Source organism: Enoplosus armatus, chromosome 6, assembly GCF_043641665.1.
Source record: "Enoplosus armatus isolate fEnoArm2 chromosome 6, fEnoArm2.hap1, whole genome shotgun sequence".
Lineage (NCBI taxonomy): Eukaryota > Metazoa > Chordata > Actinopteri > Centrarchiformes > Enoplosidae > Enoplosus > Enoplosus armatus.
The window spans coordinates 6,914,670-6,935,243 of record NC_092185.1 but is presented as its reverse complement, the minus strand read 5'-3'; the positions used below and the strand labels follow the sequence as shown (position 1 = coordinate 6,935,243).

The window sequence follows — 20,574 nt, the reverse complement described above, 5'->3', positions numbered from 1 at the left end:
CCAATCTGTGTCACAGTATTGTTTATTATTATATTTTTATTATTAGACGATTAGACAAAGACACTCAGACGAAGGTGGGAGAGCAGCGCCCATGCTGAGATTAATAAAGAACCGCGACGCACGTGTTTGAGCACACAGCTGGGCCGGTGCCATGGTTACTGACAACGCAGCTCTGAACGACTGGAGATGTGTGAATAGGTTGCCCTGCCCTGCTCCGGGCGACAACACACAGTGACAGACGCGCACCAACCCGCACACGCACACACACACACCTTGGATATTTGAAAGGGGTCCCGTGTTCACGATCTGTGTTTTACTTCACATTAACCTCCATGTTGTCGTTTGATATCAGCACGGATGTTATTTTGTTCAGTTCCCAGTTGAAAATGTGCTTCTTTAAATGAAGAAAATAAAACGTGATAAAGGAGCACTCGTGGCCTGTGGGTTCCCTCTACACTGAGCCTGTGCGCCAGATAGTTTGGCGATTATTATGCATCTTACAGCCTATCCGGTTCCTTACCAGCCCGTACTCCACTAGTACAGTAAGACAGGATCAGGATCAGGAGCCACACATTATATTAGACGCAGGGACGCCGCCGTCGGTGAGCTGCTGCTTGTCTTGTCTGTCTCTCTTCACGCCTGTGCGCCCTTTTCTTTCCCCCCTCTGCTACATTTTGCGCATGAATCACGTTTCAGTGTTTGGACTACATCGCTATAGGAACAGCGGCGATAGCTGCTACAACACAGAGAAGGTCTAATTACCGGACTTTGTGCTGGTGCAGGCTACACGTGAGTCGGAAGCTTGTTCCCTACCGGAGGCGCGCGTGCGCTCTAACCACAGCACCGACGGCTTTGCGAAGTGGCAGCTCAGGGAACTATAGACATCAGTCTGAAGAGCAGCTCCACTGGAGGACACGCACTGTGCATCATCTCCCTCAGCCGTCCGTGTCTGTGGGTCGCGGAATAACAAACATTTCCCGGGAAAAAAAATAAAGAAGCGGATAACCAGCAGCAGAGAAGTGATGGATGAAAGAATACCGCATTTACAGGACAGGCAGTTCATGGAGCACGCAGATTTCTTGGGGTGAGTGTCGCTTTTGGCAAACTCTTGTCAAACTCTGTCTAATAAACTGTTGTGACAACCTGGTGAATAATCGGACACTTTCCTCTTCACTTTAGGGTGGACTACCCCTCTCTCTACATGTGCAAATCCAAGAGAGGAATAAAGCGCGAGGATGGTGGGAAGGTGCGCGCGGTGTTTTATACTAACAGGATTGAAATGTTTAGTTTGTTGTTTTCATTAACCCGCATGTGTGTGTCCACGGAGCTCAGCAGGATTCACATGTAGCCTGTAATACAGTAACTTTTGTTCATATGCATTTGTGTTTTCAGACAGTAAACGATTGTCTTTTTTTATTTCTCTGTGCCAGCAGGACGCATACAAGTTACCACACCGGTTGATAGAGAAGAAGAGGAGAGACAGAATCAACGAATGTATCGGCCAGCTGAAGGATTTGTTACCCGAACATCTGAAGCTGTCGGTGAGCTCATGACACCGCAAAAAGAAAAGTTTTTAACGTGCTCAGCGAACCCGGTCTGACATGACAGCCGCCTCGTAAACAGCCAACTGATCCTTTGTTGCTTTCCTCTCTCTCTCCGCAGACTCTCGGCCATTTGGAGAAAGCGGTTGTCCTGGAGTTGACGTTGAAACATCTAAACGCGCTGACTGCTGTCACCGAGCAGCAGCACCAAAAGATCATCGCTCTGCAGAACGGTGAGATGAACAAACTTGATCAATTTCAGTCAGATTGGGTTGCATAATTAAACTGGTTGGATTATACGAAACTTTGTACAGAGAAAGTACGTGAATAGCACAAATACAAGGTGTTACATGTGATTATATTATAGAGATCATGCGCATTGTGAGACTACCACAACAGAATAATGAAACGTGCAGCTGACACGCGTCCGTTTTTTCTTGTCCTTGGCTTATGATGCGCCAACCCTCACAGAATAATGATCTTTTAATCTTTGAACTGCGTGTCTCGCAGGGGACCGGTCGATGAAATCCTCCATTCATGCAGATCTGGATGCGTTCCACTCCGGCTTCCAGGCCTGTGCCAAAGAGGTCCTGCAGCACCTGAGTCAGTTTGAGAACTGGACGACACGAGAGCAGAGGTGCGCGCAGCTCATCAACCACCTTCACAAGGTGTTGGCGCAGTTCCAGCCCGGCGCGCCGCCGCTCCAGCAGCAGCTGCCCGCCGGGGACGCACAGGACGGGCAGAAGGCCGACAGCCAAGCTAACTGTGTCCCGGTCATCCAGAGGACCCAAGGCGGGGAGCTTAACGAGAATGACACAGACACGGACAGTGGATACGGGGGCGAGGCTGAAAAGAGCGATGGCAAAGATAAAGAATGTGAGCGCAACAAGGCGCAGGGACACAAGGCAGTGAAGATCAAGCAAGAGTTTGGAGACGATCACGCTGCCAAAAAACCAAAGATGAACTGGCCTGGGAACGGGTTAGGGGGCACAGACGCCACCAGGCCCGAGCTGGCGTTTATGAACTCTCTGATGGGAATAAGCAGTGTGGGACAGCAGACGCCTATTTGCATGCCTTTCTACTTCATCAACCCCTCGGCCGCGGCGTCCTATATGCCTTTTTTCGATAAGAGCAACATTGAAAAGTACATGTACCCTGCGGCGGCCGCTCTTGCGTCCCCTTTCCCCTGGCTATACCCGGCACACGCGTCCGCAGCGGCGGCCGCGGCTGCCGCCGCCGCTTTCCCCGGCTTGCCTGCGCACTTCGGAGCGTCCTCTCAGTCCAACGACTCCCACAGTCCAGACAGCGACGAGTCACACGAGGCTGAGGCAGGCTCGCCTGAGGAGCTCGAGGAAAGTCCCGCGAGTGACGACGGGGAGGGTGACGTAGCCGAGGAGAGCCCACATGATCAGTTCCCTTCTTGTCAAACGAGCTAATTTGTCCGTGTTACCTTTCCGTGCATTCTGCTGAGGAGTTTATGTATTTCATTTTTTTTTTAATTAGGCGAATTTTAAAACGAGGTTTCACATCAAGAGTTTCTCATGTACAATATCTTACAGGGGACAGTTGTGACGGCGTGTGCCTTTTGCACTTCTGCTAGATTAATCAATCTAAACGGTTATCGACAATGATTGACATTACTACACGGCCGTGTTGTGCTGGAGTTAGTTTTTTTATCCTCTTTGATAAAAATATTTTGAAATGGCAGCATTGGTGCCAAAACTTTGAGTACTACAGCAGTGCGCAATATCCCAATCAGCGAGTCTCTCTGGATGTATGAAGTTGCAACTGACCTCTGCCAAGGTTATTGAGAGCTTGGCTGACTCTGACTGTAAATAATATTACCTGGAAGACAGTCTGATTCATGAACATGTAAATGTGCACTAAATGGGCCTATAAATGAAGTTCACCTGGAGGTGTAACTCCCCAAAGTACCTCATCCCCAACTTTGCATGGGGTGGGCTTATTGGGAGGCACATTACTGTCCCTCCTGAGAAGAAATGGTGCCCCCTCGACCCAACATTATTAACAACAAATACAAAAGCAGCCACTTTAACAATTACACATGGATAATAATGAAATAACGGGGCTAGGGAAGGTACTACCCCCTACTCATTTTTACAGATCTGAGTTTACTCTGGTTTCCTTGTCTGTTCTTGTGAGGAAAGAAAAAAAACATTCAGAATAACGTAAAGAAGGAACCCTTCATCAAGGGGCTGCTTGACCAGCATATTGTACGTCCCCTGAATGAAGCATTTCAGCACAGAGATGCAGTGACCTGTACCTCCAGGAAACATTGTAGGATAGCACCTTATAGATCTTTGATATTGAATGTACCTGTATTTTCCCAGCTGTTAAAGTTTGTATGTAGAACGATCTTTACTCTTTGAGACGTAAAGTGCACTTTTTCTGCTTTTACCCCCCCCCCCCCCCCCCAACAGTCACCTCATCATTTTAAAAAGTCTACCACTGTAGTTCTCTTTGAACCTTTTTATTGTGTTGACTTGTCTTGAAATTAAAATAAAAAAATATGACTTCATTTCAAAAAGAGAGAGCAGAGACACCACATGCTTTGTGATGATTTCATGCACACAATAAAGTGGTGATTAAGTAATTTGCCCAATTTAACAAAACACTGGTTATGTCTAGGCAAAATGATTCAAATCATAATCAGATTTGAATACCCTGCACCCCCACCACTACACGGCAGACTATCCCCGATTCTGTGTTATATGCTATCATTATGTAAAACCTCACTTCCCAAATGTTTGACAAAGGCGGGAAAGAAGCTGTGGTCATGTGACCATCACTTGGTGATCATTGCCGTTCTAGGAACTTTAACTTTATCTTGGCCTGTTTTCTAAGAGATTAATTCCTGCGACTGTAGTGTTGTTCAGCTTTTTTTAAGTTTCACATGTGACTGAATAAACAGATGATTTTCATTGTATTTTGCATACATGACATTGCTTTTGTAGTTTTCTGGTTTTGCCTCAAATCTGTTATCAACTGTTCTATAAAGTGGCATGTGCGTCTGTAAATAGGTTTTTGTGAATATACCATAAAGTATACATGTCTATGTCAATGTTGTAGAAGTCTATGGATTTTTTTTTTTTAAAGATTTAACTGAGCAACTGTTGCACATTTCGTTAATGCTTTACACATATGCTGTTCTAAATTATTGCTGATGAGTTGTAAAATAAATATCAAAACTTAACTCTGCAGGCTTCTTCTTATTTAACACAACTTCTGTTTGTGTCTCACACAACTTCAACGGGCATGTGTGAAACTGTTCCAACAAATACCTACATATGTAATATTTAGGTAACGCTGTACGACACCGAGTTAAGTATGCACAAGGCAAACAGTTCAGAGTACAGTAGAACTCATAGCATTTATGAATTAACAATACTGGAAGTTCAGTGGATGAAATGTACTGTTACTAAGACTGTAATCAGCTGACAGGTCACAGCAGAGGAATGTACAGTAAGCCAAGGCTTTAAACAAAAGTCATGTGATAAAAGGATGATGAAGTGAGATTACCCTCAGTCTGTACAGGCTGATGAAAAACAAGGGGCCTCCTCCCAACCTGTCAAAAGCTTTAAGCAGGATCAAATCCAGTCTTTGTTGTTGCCATTAACTGGCCTACACCAATATTGTTTTAATCTTTATGAATAATCGAATCAGTCTTGAAACTTCAGACTTCATGCTTTCTAGTGATCCTGGCAACAATGAAGTCTAATTACTGCCAACGCATGCCTTTCAAGGTTTGGAGAGACCATGCATGTTGCCTTAAGGTGCAGTCCAGACCCCCATTTCTACCTCCATTTCATTTTTCTATGGGGGCAAAAAAAAAGAAGTTGTTTTGCATTTATTGTCTCCCAGCCATGTTGTACATGTTTCTACCATTACTGGGTAAAGGTCTCCATCTGCTGGTGAAAAGCTTGAAAAACATTTACCGCACATGCAGTGCAATACAGTAAAAGTTCCTTCTCATTTACATCCACAGGCAAACAGGTACAGACAGTTACCACGAGCACCAGTTGTGACACGTCTAATTTTGTCAGATGGTTTATTGAATCATGCAATCCATGTCATATCATCAGCCAGATACAGCCATACATCTGTCAACACCTTGCAGTATATTAAGGCAGGAAAAAAATAAAAACAGGTTATGTACAGTCGACATCTTACAGTTCTCTAGAACATATACGGTTGTAAACAGTGACCACAGCTACGCCTCATCCCAGGGTGGAAAATGCACACAAGTGGTTTCTTAAAGGGAAAATCCACCCCAGTATATAGACTATCATAGAAGAAATTTAAAACAGGTCTCTCCTTCAACTGAAAGGCAGAGAGACAAACTGCAGTGAGGATGTTATTTTGTTGATATTGAATGTTACAGGGTGGACTTCCCTCCTATATTACATCAACTACTTATTCCTGGGTGACAGTACTGATCTAAAACTGGTGACTGCAGTATACAGAATGTGTTGCATGATGAAATAAATCAGATTAAATGTGAATGCATTTTACAGCACATAGTATAACGGTGACAATAACACAGTAGCAAAGTGGAAAGCACTATCAATAATGTTCTTTCCACTGACATTTCTACAAAATACTGACGGATAAAACATAATTATAGTTTCCTCTTTGTTGCTGTGCTATTGCAATTTCTCTCTGTGCGGCAATGTGGCACTAATACATCTAGCGTCATCTGATCTAAAGTGACTACGATCGTTGCTTCAATGTCTCTACTAAAGCTGCGCTGTACATTATTTGAATACACCAACTGTGGAATGAATATAAGGCACTTTGATGTGATTAGCAGCTGAACTACAACCTAAGAGGGGCTTCATACCTTGGCTATTCTGACTGTGCACACAAGTCTCTTTAATCGCTGACTCACTCACACTCTCATACGCAATGTAGCTGAAGCCACCCATTGCATTATTACATGCCACCATTTTTAGACTCAACTAACTGATTTACTGTACTGTGGGTGCTCTGCACATCCAGATATGGCTATATTAACAAACACAATCATGCAACAAGACCTGCTAATCTTTGGCCACCGATCCTTGCAGAAAAACAAGCATAATACATTTGGCAAAAATATACTGTGTAGTCATCTTAACAACAACAAAAAAAATCAGCTTAAGAGGATAATCAACACTGTTTCATTACGCAGATATTACTGCGGGAATGAGGGCATTGCATTTTTGTAACTGTGAATGCACTGCTTTGTAATAAAATAGAATAATTCACTAAATAAAGCTGAAAAGTAAGAAAACATATTTACAGTAAGCCATCATTTTGGTGCGTACAGACAGTAACATTCTTCAGTAACAAAACTATTAACCATTTGTGCATAGTTTTAACATGAGCAGACAGTCAGAGCTACAGGAATAAATTCTGATATGCAAAATGATATATTCTAGACGATTTGACTATAGACACAAGTGGATCCTTCATTACTTATATAAGAGCCAGTCATTACGCTGGGTAAAATGAATTCACTGCAGAAATTACATACGACTTTAGAGATATACTTCATAGATTCACATACCAAGATTCTCAAGGATACTGTTCAGAAGGCAATAGTTTTGAATCATGATGCTAGTGAGAAAACAATACAAATCATTCAGCAGGTACTAAAGTGAGAGTAAAAGTACATTAAGTGGATATGTAAGTCCACAACAGCCTGATGTTTAGAGTCCTAATATGTTCGGAGACGGTGCACCCATGACACGTGGTGCCGCTGCCATGTGTTTGTCTTCATTCTAATCATCTTTCATTCCCATCAAGTGCTCCATGATTTCCATTTAAAGATCAACACCGTTCCTTCACTATTTGAGTCTTCACACTCAACGTTTTCCTTCAGGCAATTGAGACAACAGTGCATAGAAGTGTGCTACTGAGGTAACCTGTACAAAGATATCCACTTACAAATGTGTTCTGGAGTGAAATGGGCTCTGTAAGGGGCACGTGATGCGCCCCCTCCGAGCAGAACTGTCTCAAACATAGATCCCCTCTGGGTTCAGGCCAGAACTGTGGGGGCTGTGGAGGACCCGGAGGTGACTGGACATCGGGTGCGACGACACGGGGCGCTTCAGGGAGCCAGTCAGGGGAACTAAATCTGAGAAAACGCATGAAAGAGAGAAAATTAGAAACATAATCTAAATACAGAGCCCTGTGCATGCTACATGATGTCTCCGCCACCAGGGGGCAGTACTGAGCCATGCAGAGAATCAACAGACACTGAATTTTATGGCCAGGCACAAAAGCGCTTGCTGATTTTCCGCTCATGAACTGGAAGGTTACTAGAAGGACATCAACACTCAATTCATGACTCTTCACAACTGAAATCTATCACCGTTATGTTTAATAAAGAGACTACTGCTTTAACCGATACCATGATGAAGTACATGTCATCTTTGGAGAGTATATATTAAAGTATTAAATATTAAAGTTACAATTGTGTTAACGGTTACAGATTTGAACACAAAATCAATCAAGGAGGCGTAAACTGTTAACCATCACGGTTACTGCTACCACTTGTTTCTCCACAGACCTCTCCATGTTTCATTTAGGAGTAGACTGGATTGAACTTTTGTTTTCTAAAATCCAAGTGCAACATGAAATCCAATATACAGCGTTTACGCACTAAAATTCATTTATTAGCACAAGTTACCAGTTTTTAAGGCAGTGAGCATGTGGAATACTAAATTATTCACAGGTGCGCTTGGAAAAACAGGCTTAACTTGTAATGTTCAAATGTTTAGTCTTTGTACATTTGGATGTTCACATTCATGGCAGGCTTATTTTTTAAGTTTGTACATTTTGGTTTCTGCCTATAAACTTTGTTTTTTGCGAGTTGGATATCCAGCTCTTTGCTTCCAAGCTTTATTTTACAAGCTGGTGGTTATGTCTCTGGTTACAACACATAAAGCACTGCTGTGGTTTCACCTCAAACTTGTTCCTGAAAGTCAATCTTAATTACTATTTGTCACTAAATACTTCATTAGTACTATATTACTGTTAAGTTTTTGAACAACCAGCTGGCCAATAGTTGATGTGGATAGCCTCGACTGCATTGTTACAGCTCTCCCATTATCCAGCGCCCTTTGTTTATGTGTCAGCTCTCTGCTAGCCTCCTGTAGGGTGACAGAGCTTTGGTCCAATGAGCCCATCACAGAAACTGCTGAGCATGTGATAGAGGGACAGTGTGATGGAAGGAGGGAGGGATGGACAGAGATGTAGGGTGAATGAATGACGCCAGGTCTGCCAGTATCCAGGCAGCTGTTGGCATGGAGACTATAATTGCCACTGGAGTGGGTAAAAACTAATACTTTACTCTCCACTACGCCCACCCCCTCCCCATTTTCTCTATCACAATCTTTCTCATACACACACACACAACACACAACACACACACACAGTGACACTTGAACACTAAGCTGAGTCATTTTCTCTCAGCAGGCTGTCAAGACGTGAGGTAGAAAAATAATAAGCGCCTTGATGGAACAGAATGACTTTACTAATGCACAGACAGACTCTGACAAACTGCATGAAACGGCAACAAAAGAGCAACATTTATCCTCAGACAGCATGTTCTTTGACATATGATTAAGTTTAATTCCAGTTCAGATCAGTTAGACTCAACTGACCCCTATGTCACCGGCTACATACTGCAGCGACAAGGTCAATTCCCTACTCGTCATTTATGTCAAGAGCAAGAGATACATAACGCTATATGTGACTGTACTCTTATATTAGAAGCATGTCCTGTGGCGTGAGTTAATGTCTAACTCCAACGGATATTCCTCAAGAGAAATCCACCCATTCAATGTTTACAAAATGATATTACCTATACCGTGACTGTTGTGAGTACTTTCATCCTCAGTGGGTTCGGCCGGCAGCACCGTGACCTTGGTGCCGGTCTGCTTGATGAACTGCTGCAGGTTGACCTGCCTCAGCTCCTTGGTCAGCAGCTCCAGCTCGTGCTGCATGTCCTTCAATGAAACAGCAGAGAGTGAGTGAGTGATTCTTCAGGAAACACGAAAGCATTACCAGCATCTTGAAACTGACTGACATCAACAGGAACAGCTTGTATGAGACGTGTGTCCAGACACGAACATGATCAAAACACATCTGGCATGAACATGACCTACTGTATTTATCATCATTTTGTTGAATCCCACGTGACACCGCCTGTGATGTAAGTGAGACACAAATCGACTACTTGGCACTCGTAGTCCCAACTACAATACAGTGTCATACCTCATACATTTATTAACCCATGTCTCACCCTGTTTGTCAGATTGAAAAAACAAACTGAGCATCTTACATTTGTCTAGCTAATTTAGTGTTTGAATAATTGAAAAACGCACCAGAAAGCACCCCATTTTACATACAGCTAACAAATCGGACATAAACCTCTGCAAATTATGAGCATTATTTGACCATTACCTTATCATTTTCTGTGATATTCTATTGTTTCTAAACTGACTGATACTTAAAAGAGCACTCCACCAATTTTGCATTGCACTACTATAACACTGTTGGACTCAGTCTGTCTTTTTTATTCCATGTAGTCTTCTTCCTTGTCAAAACCTGGCACCTACATTTCCCACAGTGCAACTCGACCAACAGTTCTGCCTGAGATTAGGGTGTGTTATGCTAGTAGCTGCTAATGTAGCCTCAAATAGAGGTGAGGAGAGGGCTAAAGAGGTCTGGTGAACTCACTTCTTTGTAAATCCACACCCCCCAGATTTTTTCCATTTCACCCAACCAGTTTATCAGAGTTCATGCAGCTTCCTCTGGGAGGCACAAAACTTTTTAAATCACACATGCAGTAGCACTCTCCAAGATCTGTAAACAGACTTTGATGTATAAAAAAATAAGAACAGTGGTGGAGTTGCCCTTTAAACAGGCAGAGATTCAGCATCACAGTGAGGAACAATTCACCCTGCAGCACTCTGGGGGCAATGAAACATATGTACTCGAATGCATGCATATGTCTCACCTGCAGTTTCTTGCTGCTTTGTCCAAGCGACCGGTCCACAGCTCTGCAGCTGCTCTCCAGCTGGACAGCCTGTCTCTCCTGGGCTTTCAATTCTGCTTTGACCCTGAGGACCTGAGCCCGGGCCTCTGCCTCAGTGACCCACTGGGTCTCCTGCCGCTCCCTCTGTAGCCGTTCCTCTTCCAGGCCTGCCTCTACACCCTGAAGGGACAAAGACAGAAATAGATGATGGATAGATGGCAAAAGAAGGAAACCACCTCCTACAATATACAAACATCACTAGAACAACTGGTAATAGCTGAACAACTATTACTACTAGCTGGTTATTTTTATCTTTTCCCAAAACTTGCTACTAAAATACTGTTTTTTTTATTTGACATCCCAAAAACCTCCCACACATAGCACACCTGTACCATTGCCAGCTTTTCATCAATCTGCAGTTCACAGCCCTGCAGGCGTCCACGTAGCTCCTGCAGTCTTTCCTCCAGCTGTCTCTCACTCTCTAGCTCAATCTGCAGCTCAGTGGCCCAAAACTCCTCCTCCTCCATCTCCACCTCGTTCTTCCTCAGATGCTTCTCCAGCCTCACGATCTCCTCTATCAGCCCTCCTCCTCCACCTGGGTCCCCAACGCCCCCTCCACCTCGACCCCCTCGCCCCTCAGCCCAGGCCTGGAGCTCGGCCTCATAGGCCTCCAGCTTTTTCTCCAGCACATTGAGAGTCTCTCTCTGTATGCCGACCAGTCTGACCAGATCTTCCATGCGACAGGCCCACAGGCCAGGCGATGCAGTTCCAATGGCTGGTCCGGCATGGTGGTGATTTCCACCGTTTCCCAGGAGGAGTCTTCGTTTAGCCTCAGCCTCGCCGATTCGGCCTCCGCTCAGTATCTCTCTAAGGCCTCTGGGTGCACCGGTGAACGTGAGAGACTTGCGGCGCGGTTCACGGCGGCGAAGGGAACGATCATTGGGATGGCGAAGCTTTGCAAGGGGAGGGAGGCTCTGCCGATGCAGCCCACGTTCAGGCCCCCTGAGAGGGGGTCCTTCTGAGGGGGGTCGTTCGGTCAGGGAGGGGCCTGTGCGATGCAGGATCAGCTGCACGTCACCAGCATACTGGCCCCAGGTGTTCAGAGAAGCCACGGGGCTTTCATGAGGGGCTAGGTGATGCTCAGTGTCCCGCCATTTTTCTACCAGAGTGTATCTCCCAGTGCGACCTGTGAACAACACAACAAATCAACACACTTATTAAAAACACTCTTATGCTAAATCCCATGGATGTTGACTTTTATTTAAAGCTTCAGAAATGAGCTCACAGAAACAGCCATGATAGACTTATGAAACTGTTAAGATAACGTGTTAGCAAACAACTGTCTTCTTATACATTTATCAAACACAGAGCAACATTATCATCCTGTTGGGACTCATGTTTCTGGCCACCTAACAACTGAGAAGTTCACATTTCAACCAGCTTGTCTGAGTGTGGTTTCTGAAAACAGCTCAGTTATACAAGTGAGGTGAGAGCCTTAAGTCTCAAACATACAGCAAAAATGCCGGCTGGAAACAATCAGCTAAAAGCTGCATAGATCTGCAGTGTTGGGTGTTTCTCAGTAAGTTCAGCACTCCGAGCAACCCGTTCACATTACATTTGATTCAATATTTATAAGAAATACATTGCTTAATGCTGTTTAGAGAAAACCTAGACACCCAAACACTTGAGGTCATGTGTAGACAGAAACCCTTGTAAAATGCCAAAGTACTAATTCAATATTGATGTCTGATCACTTAACATGGTATATATGTTTTTAATAGAAAAAGGAGGAGGAGGAGGAGGAGGGGGCTCAGAAGTGCTGCTTTCTCAGTTTGGCAGGAGACTGAGGGATGAGTCAGACTTTCCCTCCTTCTTCCCTGCGCTTTGTGGGAAGTGATGTCAATACAGTCTGCTCAAGAGACCCCGTTCCTGAAGGAGCCATATGGGAAAGGGGGGTTGCTTGTATCTATGAAAGTACCAATAAAGCCTCTGACTATAACCCACCGTATGTCAGCAGGAGCTTAACATGTAGGCAGGAGACTCAGATACTTGTTTACTTCAAAAGGACTTCTTTTCAGGTAACAAAAGGCAATTTGGCATTATGGTGAGCCTTATTACAGTTGTGGTGAATGCTTAAAAAAGCACTTGATGCCTCAACTGTTTTATACTTTCAAATTGTCTATGTGTGAAGAAAACTGTAAAAGACTACCAGAATGCAATGAAAGTGAATAACATGCTCACTAACAAAGAACTTGTGAAGCATTACATAAGAGACAACTTTAGATTAGCAGTCTGTCCTTTTTAACAAATGACTTTTGTCCTCTTGTACAAACAACTTTAAGATGGAGGTGTAGCCAACATGGAAGTATTATACAGTGTTAATAACATGAAGCAGATTTTGTCCACACTGGTAGGGCAACACACAGAGAGTTAGCACACAAAAATCTACGCTCTACCTGAATTTCACCAGTTTAAATTATGCCAACAGCCTGGATTGTCTGCTCCTTTTTCTAAACACATGCATTGCCTGAATTTCACCGGCACTCCATGAGTGTGATGTGGAGAAGCAGTTCAAGCTTTGGATCAGGACTTTAGCAAGGCAGCTGTGGAAACATGTCATGTCAGACATGTCATTTAATGTTCCCTGTGAAACCAAAACACCAGAAAGTCATCTTATATCAGTGGTGTAATTTAACCACCAAACCAGAGGTATACAGTCCTTGGGTGTACAGTATACAACACTGTTTGCCAACAAGAAATACTGCTTGTTGTTGATAGCTAGCTACCAATGTTATTAAACACAGCTGTTCTGAACATATTTCTGGATTTGAACTGACAGCAGTTGATTAATTCATACATGTGAGCAGGAAACACGAGGATTACTAAAACCAAACGAAACCTATGAGGTGATTCTTGTGTGTAACAGTCAATCCAGTAACTGATGCATCGTTTTAAATCACCTGGGTATGAGTTTATTGGAATTAATAATACCTGAATCCAATTTCCCAGCATGAGGAAGTCAAAAACACAACTCAGTAGAAAGTTCTGACATGTCTGCTTGTATCTCAGGTGTGCTTTCATAGTAGAGAATGATCTACCTATGGCCTGTGCCAGAGCAATGACCACTTCCTGGCAGGTTGTTGCCTCAGTGACCCCACAGACGACCCTCTGGACTCCATCCACCCAGACCTTGAGCTCCATGTTGGGTCAGAAGCGAGGGGGCCGGTTGTGGTGTGTTGGCCCCGACATTATTGAAGGCTCCAGTGGTGCAGGGCAGCTGAAGCCCCTCTGGCTACTTCACTATGGAGGAAACACAAGTGGAAACAGGAAGCAGTTAGTCAGGATGTGCTCAAGGCCACAGTTATAATGCTCAGTCGCCTCAAAGGATAAAGAGATGCCAGCAGTTCCACCAGTGGTAACACCTACTAGTAGTCAAATAAGCAGAAAATATAAGATATAGTCAGGCTATTTTAGCGGTAGCTTATGAAAAAAGGATTGTCCGGTTGAGAACGGACTCGTACAACCAGGCATGCCAGGACCAGCTGGCCATAATGCTGTTGTTTTGTTCTTCTCTATGAATAGGTACATGTCTGTTGGGGGTGCAGGAAGAGTCTGCCAGCAGACATTCCCAAGTCCAGTTCCTGCTTTTGTACAGAGGATCACATGGAAACAGCGAAGACAGCAGCAGGAAGATTGCCTCAGCGACGCAGAGAGAGAGGACATGAAAGGCATGAAAGGCATGAAAATGTATCCTAACACGAGGGAGTAGAGTACGGTTTTATTTTTGATTTCTACTACTACTGACATAAACACAGTACATGAAATATCCATCTAAGGGGAGCGATCCTTCAAAACCTTCTTCAAGGACAGTGTACTGCGAGAGAATGAATGGCATGTCCCCAGATCTGTATCACTCTCCATGGATCTAACCTTCACTGCACCTCCACTACTGAGTCAAAAGGTCCTTTTGTTTGCCAACCCCCCACCAATTACACCTCCTCCCCCAGCCCACGTACTCCCCATCCTCATTCACAAAGTCATCCACACCAGCCTGTCCTACCCTCCACCAACTGCTTTTCTAAATATGGTTAAGACATTAGGCTGTGCTGCAAGGTAACATTTGTCGAGTTAGACAAACAGATGGAGAGGCAATTAATGATTCTGGTTGTTATTGGTTATTCTATCACTTTTCCAGTTGACTGATTAATTGTTTACTTCATAAAAAGGTCAAAAATACCCATTACAAGTTCCCAAAGCCCAGGGTGACATCTGCAATAGCTTGTTTTGCAGAGAAGAGCAGCAAATCCTCACATTTGAGATTTTTGCTTGATAAATGAAATGAGGATTAATAGAGTATTAAAATAGTTTTCTCATTTCCAGTCAATTGCCAAACTGATAAATCATTTTAGCTCTACAAACAAAACAAAACCTCCGGCGGTTATTGGAGGTTTAGGGACTCAGATCCGAGTGTGTGTTCAGTGCACAAATGCAATGTATGCATGTCTCATTTTGTATTAATCCAATATGTACAGTTTGTGCATTTGTATGTGTGCGTGAGTCATCATTGTCAGTGGCCTGGCTCTTGATCACTCTATTCTTGGCGTATTCACAGCTGGTTGGAAAGTGCTTTTGTCCTTCATTCAGACTGCCCTTAAATGGCATTAAGGGCTGAAGGATGGAGAGGAACAGGAAAACAGTCACACACAAGCACACTGCGAGATTTTTCTGCAGTGACCCAAAACACTGTCACCATTTTGTTTGACCCTTTTTCCAGCAGGATGTGGAAACAGTAATAGGGACTGAGTAGGTCTTGATGCAAAGCAGGCCGAGTGGATCAGCCAGGGAGAAGGTTTGGATACTCTGAAGGGGGAAGGGGAAAGTGCCTAAAAAAAATACTACCTATAACACTGATTCAGAGGGATTTACAAGGACCACGTGTAAATCCTGGAACACTGTATATTGTAAAACTGTATAACTGTATATTTAAAAAAACGTGTTTAATCAAAACACAGTGACAACTTTTCAACCAAAACATTTCACGTGGCGTGAAGACAAAACAAACAGGCTGATTCAATGCGTCTTCCTTGCACAAGCTCACCAAGACTCAGCGGGGCACTCATAAATGTCACCTGCTCTGGTCCAGACTCGTAACATTTATATTCATTAACATTAACCCAGAAACCCCAACTGATGATACAGGCACAGCGGTGCAGGGCAGCGTGCCATCTGAGCTCTGCAAGCTCCATTCCTCGGGCCTGTCAGAGCCACAGCCTGGGGAGATGCCCGCTCTCTGATTTGTGCAGATCGCCTTGTGCCAGAAAGGCATTTCATGGGACGGACGAGGCCTTAAATTCCTGCGAATTCTATTTAAGCTCAGTTGAGAGATGATCAACTGCAGCAAAACATCAAACTCCTCATGAGTCCAGAGCACGTTTTGTTTCGGTCTCATATTGGTTCAGTGGTGTTGACTCAAGATGCATTCCTCTCAGAGCAGTGGGGTGTGTGAGCAGGACTGAGCAGCCTGCCCGCCCGGCTGCTGATGACGATCCTCCAGGCCTACAAGAGCACACCGAGCTGGCAGAAAAAAGGCTTCGACTGGCTGCTGGTGTAAACAACCTACCATATGCTCCTGGGGGTGTTCCAACACCGTGAAAAAATACTATAGGAGTTTTTTACTGTAGGAGCTTCAGTGTGGCACTCCTTCTTTGGGGGATTTACAGTCTGTCAAGCATCACGAACCGGCCTGAGTATCGCGCAGTTTAGCAGTTTGCTGAACAAGGGGGGTATTTGAGGAAAACAAAATGGGCATTCATTACATTAAAACAAAACCAAGACTGAGCCCGACTTAGGAGAAAGCCTGTAGGGCAGCAAGTGAGAGAAATGATCTCACAGGAAAACACTAATGTTCCACAAGTACTACCTCCAAGAATGGACGCTATTACACCCTGGTTCCTTTCCAAAGTTGCTGACCATTGTTCAGTAAGGTGGAAAACAATAAAGCCATTTAACCAAGCTCGGAAGTTTAGGCATTGTGAGTTTGAAGGAATTTATATCCAAGTAGCTAATTAAAACTAGTGACTAATTTATTATAGAAGGTTTCTGACATGCAAAACTCCCCCACACTGCTGTTAATTAAAGACAATGGGCTACTTCTTGCAGACTGGAGCGACAGCAGTCTGTTCTAGTACTTAAACCTCCTTGCCTATTGCTAACCAAACTTTAATTCAAATTGCGCTCCCTGTAGAGCAACATGTAATTACTTGCGATTTATACTCTGCTGTAATTGGTAACAGATCTGTTGTGAAATGGATCTCGGTGAGGAGCCAAAGACAGACGCTGGTTTATTGTGGAGGCACTGGTGGTGACTCGGTTGGAACTAACTGGAGAAATCTCTTTCCTGGCTTTCAATTCCTCCAGATTGTCATCAAGTGCTACAGCCCAGTATAATCCCTGGGCCTAAAACACATTGGGGGTGGTAACAGTATAACATTAATGTAAGACACAACACTGAAAAGATGGGACCCCTGTGGTTAAAGGTTAAGGGTCTAGCAGTGGGAACCAGACAAAGAAGTTCCTCATCATCAGTATGCCAGGCTGACCGTGTACAATACCCTCTGCAAATGTAAACATTACAGAACAGGGCAAAGACTGTTGCCTTGATCCTGTAGAGTGGAAACTGATAACATCCAGGGTATGCATTCCTGGGCTGTGAGAATGCAATGGGCCGTGACTAAGAAACAAGAAAGCTATGGGTACGGGCAACAGCTATGCAATGACACTTCAACGAACTGCATCCAAGCTGAAGTGTGCTTTCACTGGATAATCATTAAAAGATCAGCAAACGTGTGTTTGCAACAATCAGAATAATTGAAATGTGCAAGTCTTATGTTGGCATATCTGAAAAACGTCTCTTAATAGCCTTAATTTAGAGTCTCAGTTGCGTCTCTACACAATGACAAGACTTAATGCCTGCAATACAGTTCATCAATAAGTAATTAAAGGTGACATTGTACCATCACTTAATCAGAGGCTATCAGACAGTTGCAACATTTCTTAGCAGAAGGGAGTGTATCTTAGTCATTTTTTATGTGTAACCATTTTGAGAACGCGTTTTGAAAGTGTGTTGAAGCCCAGCTACCTAAAGCACCAAAGTAACCCCAAAATATACACAAAGATGGAACAATCACTGCTCAGCACTTCCTCTGAATTTCAGTTCAAACTCCAAATGTTCGCTTTAGCTCCAATCTGAAGATCGGGGTGTTTGGGATTAAACCCTCGTCCAGTCACGCTACAGGCATCACCCTCAGCTCCTGGGAGCTCTCCAGTGGCCCCTGCCCTGGAGCAAGCCTCCCCTCCTTCTCTCTCTCTCTCTGCCTGGCTGATATTAAACTATTAGGCGCTGGAGCAGCCTCCCCCATTTGGGAGGTCAGTGCTGGCAGGCTCTCGAACATCTGGACGGCACGTTCAGCCAGCATTAATGCCGCCTTTGTTCCCTTGCCATATTCACTGCTCACTAGCCAGCTTTGAAGAGCCAGCCGGGCAGGCAGCAGCTCTCCTGCAGCGGGGGCAGAGGCTCAGCAGCAGCACAGCGGGGCAACAAGGGGCCTCTGACCAAGGTTTACATGTTATAGTGGTTTGTAAAACATCATCTGGTGCTGAATCACATTATTGCATATGAGCATTTATAGAACTGAAATGGTCTTAAAGCAGCAGCTGTAATAGAAGCCACATACAAAAAGTGACAAAACGTTTGTATTTTTCCCGTCTGCAGGTAGTTCTTTGCTGCCTGGTCTTCATGGTGCAATGACAACATTAAATGCAACAAATAACTGAATTACATTTTTCCATTTCTAGACTAAAGCAGTCGTCTAAGATCACAAAGCAGAAGACTGTGAGACATAAAGCCTTGGCTGAAGTGCAACAACTCCACAGGTTGGTTCTGCTACACCTGGTGTTTGTAAGCAGTGTAGGACACTGGAGCTTTAGAGAGAATGAACTGTAGGTGATTTTATATCTAGACTCTCTCATGATTATTTGACGTGTCACGATTTTTAAGACAACGACAGCTCGTTGTTTTTACAGAAGATGCTGAACCTGATGAGAGGCACTAGTGTGGAGAAAAAAAGGAATGTTCAACAAAACATCTGGGCCTTCCAAGATAACACTGCAAGATAATAAAGTCATGAGAGCACCTAAAAACGCTTTGAGCTGATCTTCTGTCTCAAACTAACAGATAAAGACATCATTAAAAGCAGCATTAGCTTGACATTTCGGCACTTTACATGCTGAAAGACATATTACACGAGTACCTTTAAGCATTACACTGCACCTCTGCCTCATATTGTTGGTGTAGAGTGGGACGAGGCTGGAGAAATGGCGATAATGGGCTGTAGCGGGCTCAGAGAGTAGCCCAACTCTTCTACTACAGAAATGTTTCCGTTATCTCAGCCTCACAACTACAACGGGCTTCAGCCGCAGCACAGTCTGCCATCACCAGGTCCGTGTAACGGTCTTACCTTTACGGTGCCTTTACTCAGTGTTGCCTATCCGAAGTGAAGTTCAGGGTGAAAGCACAGGTAAAGGCGTGAATTCCGCAAAATGTGTCCTTCTTCACCATTGCCCAGGAAATCACTTCCAACGAACTGCGACAAAGTAACGTTTGACTGCTGGACAAACCCCCCCCCACAATAAATGGCGACCGACGCCACTAAAAACAGATACTTGACGTTTTGGTCCTCTGTCTGAAAGTTTGTGTGTGCCCTCTCTGTGCGCTACTCTTCTGCGGTCTCACCAACAAGCTGCGGAAAAAGCCCCTCTCCCCGTTTCATTACTCCTGCTGGTAAATACATCGCAGAGGAACTGGGACACCGCAAGGCATTGTGGACTGTTTAAAGCTGCAATACACTCCGACGGGGGGGGGCTACCTTGAGCCAACTTTTACACATGCAGGACCTCTGAACAGCAGAACGAGACCATGTAGATGCTGACATTATTAAAAATATTGAAATACTTGAATAGGAAATCATCAGCAGTGGATATGTGTGAGCAAGGCAGAGTCAACCCAGTCATCAAAAGTCAGAAATATCACGAAATACATCAAACTAAATATAAATTTGCAGTTTACTTTTACAGTTAATGAACAAGAGGAGTTGAATCTCCTGTAGGATCTAAAGAACGATTGTTTCAGCAGATGTTGTGAAAGTGGTTCATAGTAATGACAGTTGTGCGTCCATTCAAAGATGATGCAGAATAACAGCCTAAAAACTACTCTTTAGAAATAAAAATAGAAAAACTATGACTCATAATTACAACACATACATCTGAAATTAAAATGGTGAAAAAATACCATGCAGATGAAACACAGTGACATGTTTCACATCATATTGGGCATCACAGAAAGGCAAAGTAAGATAACTTCCATGTAAAATGAACACACAAAGTGTCTTTCATTGTGAATTTATTGGATAGTGACATAAAAATCCGTTTGTTTTGTTTCACATTATGAAAGAAATTAATGTAAAACAGTCACTACTTTGGCCACTCTAAACAGTGGATTTACACAGGTGAAAATGTACAAAAAACATATATTTCCTGACACAGAAATGCATTCAAAAGTTATTCACAAAAGATGAACTAAAACACACAGTACATTCAACTGGAACATCTGATGAACCTTTGACAATGGGTTTGTGTATAAATGGAGGCTTACTGCCCTCTTGTGACAGAACAGACTTTCCTGTTGTGCTAAAATGTCAGCTGGAACTGTCATGTAGTGCCTCATGTGGCTTTTCTCAGCAATCTGCTGGGTTTCCAGGAGTTCGGGGTGGCGTAATCAGCAGGTTTAAGTGCTCTTAGTCATCAAGTCTGATTAAAGACTACAGGTCAGGATTACAGTTTTATTCTCTGAACATGAAATATCTGTCTGCATTTTACAAAAGCGAAATAATCACTTTCATAACTACGATTTCAATCTTTGGTCAAGTCATT

The 20,574-nt window shown here is 43.7% G+C and overlaps 2 protein-coding genes across 2 annotated transcripts; one reads left to right on the top strand and one right to left on the bottom strand.

Moving 5' to 3' along the window:
* The first annotated feature begins 1,012 nt into the window (after nucleotides 1-1,012).
* On the top strand, nucleotides 1,013-3,099 carry bhlhe41 (basic helix-loop-helix family, member e41). The gene is made up of 5 exons (XM_070907923.1): nucleotides 1,013-1,084; nucleotides 1,180-1,246; nucleotides 1,431-1,541; nucleotides 1,663-1,774; nucleotides 2,052-3,099. The coding sequence occupies exons 1-5, from the start codon at nucleotides 1,023-1,025 to the stop codon at nucleotides 2,975-2,977; spliced, it is 1,278 nt and encodes a 425-aa protein (XP_070764024.1). The 5' UTR covers nucleotides 1,013-1,022; the 3' UTR covers nucleotides 2,978-3,099.
* Nucleotides 3,100-7,213: 4,114 nt separating this feature from the next.
* Nucleotides 7,214-19,295, bottom strand: LOC139286912 (ras association domain-containing protein 8). The gene is made up of 8 exons (XM_070907850.1): nucleotides 19,104-19,295; nucleotides 13,686-13,887; nucleotides 11,390-11,773; nucleotides 11,213-11,317; nucleotides 10,974-11,173; nucleotides 10,570-10,767; nucleotides 9,424-9,556; nucleotides 7,214-7,680 (listed from the first exon to the last, which is right to left on the bottom strand). The coding sequence occupies exons 2-8, from the start codon at nucleotides 13,786-13,788 to the stop codon at nucleotides 7,559-7,561; spliced, it is 1,245 nt and encodes a 414-aa protein (XP_070763951.1). The 5' UTR covers nucleotides 13,789-13,887; nucleotides 19,104-19,295; the 3' UTR covers nucleotides 7,214-7,558.
* Nucleotides 19,296-20,574: the final 1,279 nt, after the last annotated feature.